General features: G+C 40.1%; 1 protein-coding gene across 1 annotated transcript; it reads right to left on the bottom strand.

The window, feature by feature from the left end:
• Positions 1–3,621: 3,621 nt before the first annotated feature.
• Positions 3,622–4,524, bottom strand: LOC119923386 (olfactory receptor 10A7-like; the record flags this gene model as incomplete). Its single annotated transcript, XM_038742801.1, has 1 exon — positions 3,622–4,524. A coding segment is annotated over exon 1 (903 nt), but the record flags the coding sequence as incomplete, so codon positions are not given.
• Positions 4,525–10,258: the final 5,734 nt, after the last annotated feature.

Raw genomic sequence — 10,258 nt, 5'->3', positions numbered from 1 at the left:
TCAGGGTCTGGATGATAATGTCTCTTTGACATTCTGGCGTGACCCCTGAGAGGTGGTCCCCAGGCCATTGTTTGCAACAGAGGAAGCAATGGGATAGCTCATCATTATTTGATCTTTCTTTATAGAAATATGGAAAGCTTCAGTAGGATGTCATGCCCATGTGATGCTTCTATATTTTACACTTTTAAGATATTGTGAAATCATTGATTTTTGAATTGTGCACACTGAGGATAAGATGTAAAATGTGTTTGCCTGAGCTTGTAGGGATTTTGATTTTTCAAAAGCCTTGACTCCAGAGTCTGCTTATCTAAAAGGAAAATGTCATCTAAAGTTAGCCTGAATTTAAGCTAGGTTGATAACTGTTGCAATTCTTCATTGTATTCACATTAGAAGCAACATATAGATTACAACACAACATCCTTGGTGGGGGTTCTTATTTTCATTCTTCTCTTCAAATATTTGGTGACTGGGTGAAAAAAACTGCTGAAAATTTTATTGGGATAGTGGAAGATTTACGTCTGATTATTACATTTAATATTAGCCATTCATTCAGTACTGAACTTTATGTACATTGTAACATACTTGTGGGCAGAGATTATCTACCAATTCTATTGAATTGTACTTTCCTGAAATGTTTAATACACTGCTCTGCACACAGGACTTGCTAAAAAAAACCCACTGATTGATTTTGTTATTCAAATTTTTACAGAAAAAAAATACAGAAATCAACAGTAGTACTCAAATTACAATGTGAGCTCTGTAGCTAAACATTTATAATCACAAAGGTTTCATTGTGCCCTTCTAATGAACAGGTTTGGTTCTCACGTCAAAACAGCAAGCAAGCATGAGAAGCAGCATGGTGTAGTGGATAGAGCATGGGCCTGGAAGTCAGAAGGTCATGAGTTCTAATCCTGACCTCACCACGTGTCTGTTGTGTGACCTTGGACAAGTTACTTATGACCAAGTTACTTAACTTCTTTTGGCCTCTGTTACTTCATCTGTAAAAAGTTGGGATTAAGAGTGTGAGTACAATATGGGACAGGAACTGTGTCCACCTTGTATCTACCCCAGCCCTTAGAACAGTGCTTGGCACATAGCAAAAGCTTAACAAGTACTATTACTATTGTTAATAATAATAAATTATACCTATGAAGGGATAAAAGTTAAACAATGTCCCACACCCAACCCTGAAATCTGTGTTTTCTGTTCACCTGAATCAAAGAAAATTCTCCCCTCTAAGCCAGTGAAGGTAATTCCTTCTTTATTCTCTTTTAGGGTCTTATGAATCCCACCCATCAGATTGAATTCTTAGAAATGACAATGCTTGTATATATATAACCATGGAATACTGCAATCAGGACTTGTTTGGATGTGTATAGATCTATAATTCTATTAATTTATATTGATGCCTGTTTACTTGTTTTGATGTCTGTCTCCCCTTTTCAAGACTGTAAACCCACTGTGGGCAGGGAATGCCTGTATTGCTGAATTGTACTTTCCAAGCACTTTGTACAGTGCTCTGCACACAGTAAGTGCTCAATTAATATGAATGAATGAATGATTACATTGACTAGTCATAATCCTTAATGTCATCATCATTCAATAATGGCAACCAAAATGGAACAGATTCAAATGTGGATAGTGCTTTTCCTCAAATACTTTCAGGTTTAATCAAAGAAGTGAAAATTAGTCTACTCTAGATTGAGCAGTGGAACAGGTAGTTCAAAATAATTGACAATACCAAACTGAGGTTAGGCAGCCCAGCAGTGGAGTATGGGGAGTTATTGCTTCAGATTTCTCAGGTTGCAACAAGGGGCTAAAGTTGACAGGAATGTGTATGTGGCAGTTGATGATCCACCTTGAATAATTGGTCATTCACTAGATATTTTGTTCCCTATTAAGATTATTTGGTAAAAAGGTTCTTTTTTATTTTTTAAAAAATATTTGTTAAGCACTTTCTGTTTGCCAAGTACTGTACTAAGTGCTGGGGAAGATTCAAAACAATCAGGTTGGACAAAATCTAAGCTTGATTTCCAGGCAATGTCATTCATTTTCCAAATAATTTTGTACCTGGTCCCCAAAGAAGTCTGAACAACTAACTTGTGGCTTCTTTCCTACATTCATGCTTTCTCTAGGGTCTCTTTGGTGCTTTCCCCTTTTAGGCCTACTTTTTAATATTTTATTAATTGACCATATACCAAGATTAGGTTCCTTTATACATAAGTGGCTTTTGCTTGCTTTGCTTTTTTAGTAATTAGTTTTAATTATAGTGGATTGTAATATCCATTAAAATCTTGTCAGCCTGGAACACCAGGCTTCAGAGCTATTTTGTAACTTATGGATTTTTTTAGTTAATCCTTAGTAACGCTCCTCCAAGAAGCCTCAAACTGGCACAGATCACCTGATATCTTTCAGGACAGAGAACAGCCCAATGATGCCGATTTCTCTCCACTGAGAGGCTACAAATGGGTACGGGCCATCATCCATTGCCCAGGACAGAGACCTGCCTGAAGACGCTGAGATCTATCTGCCAAGCAGCCACATTTCAATATACAATTTGATAACCTCATCCAAAAGATGATAGACACAATCTGGTCTAATAAAGTGATTTGAAAAGCAGTGTGACCTAGTTGATAGCCAACAGGCCTGGAAGTCAGAAGGATCTGGGTTCTAATCCCAGCTCTGCCAATTGTCTGCAGTGTGACCTTGGGCAAGTCACTTTCATTTCTCTGTGCTTCAGTGACCACATCTGTGAAATGAATTTGAGGACTTTTATCCTCACGTGGAGCATGGACTGTGGCCAATTTGAATAGCTTGTATGTGCCTCAGTGCTTAGTACAGTGACAAGCTCATAATAAACTCTAACAAATGCCATTTAAAAACTGAATGATAGAAGGAACTGAATAAACAGTTGATATCTAGTAGTTTCTATTCAAAGGGATTGAGTTCTTTTTTTCCCTTTTGGAACGAGACAAGTACCTGCTGTGAGCTTTGTTGAGTGCTGAAAAGTATTAGATGTCACTTCACTAGTGGCTTTGCTTCAAAACTCAGGCCTGGTAATTGGATTTTAAGACATGCTATCATCTGTTTAAATGTAAATGAGGTTAGGGGTGCTAGTAGCAGCAGTGGATTAAGAGCAGAGGAATTTGTCTGATGGATGAATAGTCAACCCAATCTTCAGATCCCAGGAACTCCTAAAGCATACTTTTCTGACCCTTTCTCCATACTTTTTTAAATGAATCAATAGAGTATTGAGATATTTCATTAATTTTTAAATGCTACAAAGTTTTGCCCACATGTTCTGTATCTTAAGCCCTCAATAAATGCCATTAATTGATTTAGAAAATGCCCAATTTTACAGGTGTCCTGGTCTCAGCATTTCATCTCTTGCTAACCTTCTACCTTCTGAGCTTGTACAGGTGTTGGCCATCTTAACTCTGAGAACTGATTTACTCGTCCATGGTCTTTCAAGCAATTAGAAAATAATAAAGGTGGTAATACAATAGATCACGGTGAGTAAGCAAAGCCACTGACTTTTTCATATCTTAGCAAAAATGTCATCTTCCAAAATCAGAGCTTCCCAGATCCTGGGAAAATATCTTTTTTTAACAGAATTCTCTTCAGGGCACCTTTCACCTCTTGATTTTTCAGACTGTAGATCAGGGGATTTAGCATGGGAGTGAAGAATGTATAGGAGAGAGAAAGCAGCTTCTTACTCTCAGGAGTGTAGGAGGATTTGACACGGAAATAGGTCCAACTTGCAGTCCCAAAGAACAGTGAGACCACAATGAGGTGGGTTGAGCAGGTGGAGAAGGCTTTGCAACGGCCCTTGGCAGAGCACATCTTCAGGATGGTGACGAGGATGTGGATGTAAGATACAATGATCAATCGAAAGGGGAGCATCAGAACGATAACAGTTCCAATTAAACCATACACCTCAAACGCGAAAGTGTCTGTGCACACCAGCTCTAAGAGAGCAGAGCTATCACAGAAAAAGTGGTTAATTACATTAGGCCCACAGAAGGGCAATGTAAACATCATTGTAGTCAGTACTGTTGCCACGGGAATCCCTGATAGCCAGGAAGCCAGGGCCAGCTGTAGACAGAGCTCCCGGTTCATAATGAGAGAGTAACGGAGTGGGTCACAGATGACTGCATGTCTATCGTAAGCCATCGTTGTCAGAATCCAACATTCCGAGGCTCCAAAAAAGCAGGAGAAATACATCTGGGCTGCACAGCCACCAAAGGAAATATTTTGATTCTTGGACAGGAAATTGTTTAGCATTTTGGGGATGGTGGCAGTAGTGCAGCCTATACCCATTAGGGACAGACTCCTGAGCAAATAGTACATGGAAGTTTGAAGGGCAGGATCAACCGAGGAGACCAGCACTAAGAGGGAGTTTCCCATCAAGGCTATTTGGTATATCACAAGTGAAATCATAAACAGGTAGACCTGAAATTCATTAAAATTGGAGAAACTCAAAAGAATGAATTCAGTCACATGTGACTGATTGTCTGCCTTCATTCGTGTGGGTTTTCTTTTAACAGTGCAAGTACAGAAATATCTGGGGCCAAAATTCGTCTTCTCTTTCAGGAAAAAAATCAGTAGCAACGTTTTCAGAGTCCAGGTCTTGCCTACAAGCATTTGTCAGCACGATATTGGGTAACTTGTTTGGTCCTGGATCAAAGAGGTGACTGTGGAATGTATGGTGTCTAAGTTCTCCTTGGGTAGAAGCAAGTTCAGGAGAGTGGGAAAGTGGTGAATTTAGCCAATAATATAAGTTCTGCAAAGGAATGATGAGAAAGTGTTTCATTTTTATCATCACTTGCTAATAATGTTTATCATTATTTAACCCTCATTTTCCCCACCACAATTTGTCCTGTCAACTTCATACGACAGGGCAAAGCCCACTAGGGGATTAAATAATCACAGCTTGCCTGCATGGAACAAAGCAGCTCGGTACATGACCCATACATAGTAATCTCTTCAAATCCCCATCACACAACAGCACACATAAACCCACTTATACACAAACACACTTATACACATGCACACCAGCTGGGTACTCATGTACCTAACAATGACAAGGTGAACATTTCAGAAGAAAATCAAACAAAATAAAACAATGGGCTTCTTAGTAACATAGAAGATTCCCAAATTGGTTCCCTGTTCCCTGGCCCCTGATCTTCCCCCAGCCTTCCTGTGACCATACAGTATACCATAAAGCAGATTTACAGACCATAAAATAGATTTGAAAAACATATTTACACATATTTACCCCATTCACATCATTCCTTTGCCCCAGAAAGAGCCCTTATCACCCAGTGACTATATCTTTTTAATAACTTTATTCCTGGTTCCCTATGTCTCTCTGTCCCCAATCCAATGATACATTTTAAGAGCAGCAAGACATTTATCTTCAACACATTGGAAAATGGCACTGAATTTCTTGGAAGTCTGCAGGAAAACTTATTACCATTAATATCAGATGAAATATTTTGAGTGTGGACTTCACAGTTCTCTGCCAACTGCCTTCCTTCTAAGTCATTCTCTCCACTCAACTCAAGAAAACCAGTTCACTGTCCCAAGGCTTTCCACTTCATTTGCCCATGTGCAACGTTTTTCCCCCAGACCAGATTTCTGCTACTTCTTCAAGCTCTACAGATTCCAATCCCTGCATGAGCTCTTCCCACAGTACCCATTCCCACACTGTTCACTCAACTACCTACATATTTGGTTGTATTTGTCTTGCGCAATTGTTAGTTTAAAATGTTATTTTGAACACCTGGCTCACGTTATCTAGCATTATAAGATGTTCATGCTTTTGTTCTGTACCTATATTCCTCACTAGTTTGAAAGCTCCTGGAAGGCAAGAGCCACATTTTATCCTCCTCTCATTATTCCACATACAGTGCCTACAACAGTGCATTGAACAAAGATGGTATTCACCAAGCACTGCTGCTAATCAATCAATCATATTGCACTAAGCACTTGGGGGAGTACAATATAACAGTTTTGGTAGGATGTCACCTGCACACAAGGTGCTTACAGTCTAGAGGCGATTATTAGTATTGTCCCATCCATCCTCCCAACATCACTGTGAGATTCAAAAGAGCTTAAGTAGCAACATACTTCTGTATGTTCCTCTTTAAAATGGGAGAGGGGAAAAAGGGAAAATGATAGATCTAGGATTAGAAGCCAAATCTGCCATTTCCTAGATGGTTGTCCCTTCTGCACTATGTACTAACACGTGGTGAACACTTTATTGAGAAATTTACCTGCTTCTTGAAGGAGAATTGTTCTTTCCTGGTTGATTAGATAGGATCATGTTCTAGATTATAAGGCCTTTATGAAGTATTGTGGCGACCCCTGAGAGATGGTCCCCAGGCCATTGCTTACAACAAAGGAAGCAGTGGGATAATATGGAAAGCTCCTTTAGGGTAAGTCATGCCCATGAGGTGCTTGTTTGTTTGACACTTAAAAAGTATTGTGAAATCATTGAATTTTTAATTGTGCACACTGGGGATAAAGTGTAAACTGTGTTTGCCTGCACTTTTAGGGATTTTGATTTTCAAAAGCCTTGCCTCTAAAGTGTGCTTATCTAAAAGGAAAACTTCATTCATTCATTCATTCAATCACATTTATTGAGCACTTACTGTGTGGAGAGCACTGTACTAAGCGCTTGGGAAGTTGGCAACATATAGAGACAGTCCCTACCCAACAACGGGCTTGCAGTCTAGAAGGGGGAGACAGACAACAAATCAAAACAAGTGGACAGGTGTCAAGTCATCAGAATAAATAGAAGTAAAGCTAGATGCACATCATTAACAAAACAAATAGAATAGTAAATATGTACAAGTAAAACATAATAATAAATCTGTACAAACATATATACAGGTGCTGTGGGGAGGGGAAGGAGGTAGGGTGGGGGGACAAGGAAGGGGAGAGGAAAGAGGGGGCTCAGTCTGGGAAGGCCTCCCGGAGAAGGTAAGTTCTCAGTCAGACTTTGAAGGGAGGAAGAGGGCTAGTTTGGCGGATATGCGGAGGGAGGGCATTCCAGGCCAGGGGGAGGACATGGGCCGGGGGTCTATGGTGGGTCTGGCGAGAACGAGGCACAGTGAGGAAGTTAGCGGCAGAGGAGTGGAGGATGCGGGATGGGCTGGAGAAGGAGAGAAGGGAGGTGAGGTAGGAGGGGGAAAGGTGATGGAGAGCCTTAAAGCCGAGAGTGTGGAATTTTTGCCTGCTGTGTAGGTTGATTGGTAGCCACTGGAGAATTTTGAGAAGGGGAGTAACATGCCCAGAGCGTTTCTGCACAAAGATGATCCGGGCAGCAGCGTGAAGTATAGACTGAATTGGGGAGAGACAGGAGGATGGGAGATCATAGAGAAGGCCGATGCAGTAATCCAGTCTGGATAGAATAAGAAATTGAACCAGCAGGGTAGTGGTTTGGATGGAGAGAAAAGAGTGGATCTTAGTGATGTTGCGGAGGTGAGATCGGCAGGTATTTGTGACGGATTGGATGTGAGAGGTGAACAAGTTAGAGCTGAGTCGAGGATGACACCAAGGTTATGGGCTTGTGAGACAGGAAGGATGGTAGTGCCTTCTACAGTGATGGAAAAGTCAGGGAGCGGGCAGGGTTTGGGAGGGAAGATAAGGAGTTCAGTCTTGGACATACTGAGTTTTAGATGGTGGGCTGACATCCAGTTGGAGATGTCCTGAAGGCAGGAGGAGGCACAAGCCTGAAGGGAGGGAGAGAGAGCAGGGGCAGAGATGTAGATTTGGGTGTCATCAGCGGGTGTCAGGAGTGGGATCGAACCCCCTCCTCCATCTAAATTTTTTGCCTGAATTTAAGCCAGGTATAAAACAATTGGAATTCTTCATTGCATTCACGTTAGAAATACCATATAGATTTTAAATCTGAATCCTTGGTAGGAGTTTTTAAAACTTTATATTCATCTCTACCTTCAAACATTAGATGCTTGGGTGAAAAAAACATGTTGAGAATTTGTTTGGGATGGTGGAACATTTATTTCTGATTATTATATTTAATATTAGCTGTTTGTTCAGTACTGAATTTTTCTTTAGTTGATTGAGAACAGAATGACTTTCCTGTAGATTTTTAGATCCTTATGGGAAAGGAACATGTCTCCCAATTCTATTGAATTGTACTTTCCCAAATGCTTAGTACAGTGCTCTGCACACAATACATGCTCAGCAGAAACCACTGATTGATTTTGGTCTTCAAATCTTTACAGAAAAATAATAGAAATCAACAGTAATATTCGGATTACAATGCCTGTAGGAGTGAGCTCTAAAGCTAAACATGTATCATCACAAAAATTATAGTGTGCTTTCCTAATGGACAGTGTTGGTTCTCTAGGCACGAAAAATTATTCCTATCAAGAGACAAAAGTTAAACAATGCTCCACACCAGCCCTGAAATCAGTGGTTTTTGTTCACCTGAACCAAAGAAAACTCTTCCCTCTAGGTCAGGAAAGTAACTCCTAACGTATTCTGTTTCACAACAGAGGGTCTCACAAATTCCTCCCATCAGATTGAATTCTGAGAGATGAAGACGTTAGCATATCTAGATATGAATACTGTGATCATCATTAACTAGTTGCAATTCTTAATGCCAATGTCAATTACTGGTGTCTACCAAAATTGAACAGACTCAAACACGGATAGTTCTTGTCCCATAATACTTTCAGGTTTCATTAAAGAAGTAAAGATTGGTGTACTTTAGATTGAGTAGTAGCACAGGTAGTTCAAAATAATTGACAATACGAAACTGAGGAGAGGCAGCCCAGCAATGGAGAATGGGGAGTTACTGCTTCAGATTTCTCAGGATGCAACATAGGATTAAAGTTGAAAGGAATGTACATGTTGCAGTTGACCTGAAAACCTGCTACACCCAATCCACCTTGAAACATTGAGTATTCACTAGATATTTTGTCCCCTATTAAAATTATTTGGTTATAAAGATATTTTCTGATTTTCTTATGGTATTAGTTAAGCACTTCCTGTGTGCAAGGTACCGCACTAAGTGCTGGAGAAAATATAAGATAGGTTCAACACAGTCCAAGATTGATTTCCTATCAATGTCACTCATTTTCCCAACAATTGATTTACTTGGTGACCAGCAAAACTAGCTTGCGGCTTCTTTCTTAAATTTATAATCTCTCTGAATCTTTGGTCTGTAGTCTCACTTTGGTGCCCTTCTCTTCAGGCCTACTTTTTCATATTTTGCTAACTGACCAATTGGCAGTTTTAGGTTCCATTACACATAAATTGCTTTTGAATGTTTCACTTTTTTAGTAATTAGTTTTAATTTGAGTGGATGCTAAATATCAATTAAAATATTTTTATCCTGGAATACCAGGCTTCAGGTCTACCTTGTAACTAATGGATTTTCTTAGTAAATCCCTAGTAGCTCTTCCTTAGAGAAATCTCAAAATAGCATGGATCACCTAATATCTCCCAGGACAGAGACCAGCCCAATGGTGATCAGATCTCTCCAATGGGTGACCACAAACCAGTGCAGATCATTGAACATCACCCGAGACTGATACCTGCCCGGGGATACTGAGGTTTCTCTGCAAGGGGACCACAGACCAGTGTGGAACCTCGACCATCACCCGGAACAGAGATCTGGCTGAGAATACTGAAATCTCTCTGCCCAGTGGCCACAAACCTGTGAGGATCATCATCCATCTCCCAGGAAACAGATCTGCCTGAGGATCTCTCCACTGAACAGCCACATTTCAATTTACCATATGATAATCACACTCAAAACATGATAGGAACAACTTGGTCTAATAAACTGAATTGAGAAACAATGTGACCTAGATAGCCCATGAGCCTGGGAGTCAGAAATATACGGGTTCTAATTCCCGTATTGCCAATTGTTTGCTGTGATACCTTGGGCATTCACTTCAATTCTCTGTGCCTCAGTTTCCTCATCTTTGAAATTACGATTAAGACTGTTAGCCCGATGTGGAACATGGACTGTGTGCACCTTGATTAGCCTGTATGTACTCCAGTGCTTAGTACCGTGCCCAGCTCATAGTAAACACTTATCAAATACTATTTTTAAATATTCTGGTAAAAGGAACTGAATAAACACTTGATTTCTAGGTGTTACTATTCAAAGGGATGGATTATTTTTTCTTTTGGAACAAGACAAGTACATGCTTTGGGGTATGTTGAGTTCTGACAATTATTAGATGGCACTTCACTTATGGTTTTGCTTTACAAA

The sequence above is a fragment of the Tachyglossus aculeatus genome, unplaced genomic scaffold, assembly GCF_015852505.1.
Source record: "Tachyglossus aculeatus isolate mTacAcu1 unplaced genomic scaffold, mTacAcu1.pri scaffold_182_arrow_ctg1, whole genome shotgun sequence".
NCBI lineage: Eukaryota > Metazoa > Chordata > Mammalia > Monotremata > Tachyglossidae > Tachyglossus > Tachyglossus aculeatus.
The sequence above is the reverse complement of the archived record's forward strand: the minus strand, read 5'-3'. Positions and strand labels throughout refer to the sequence as shown.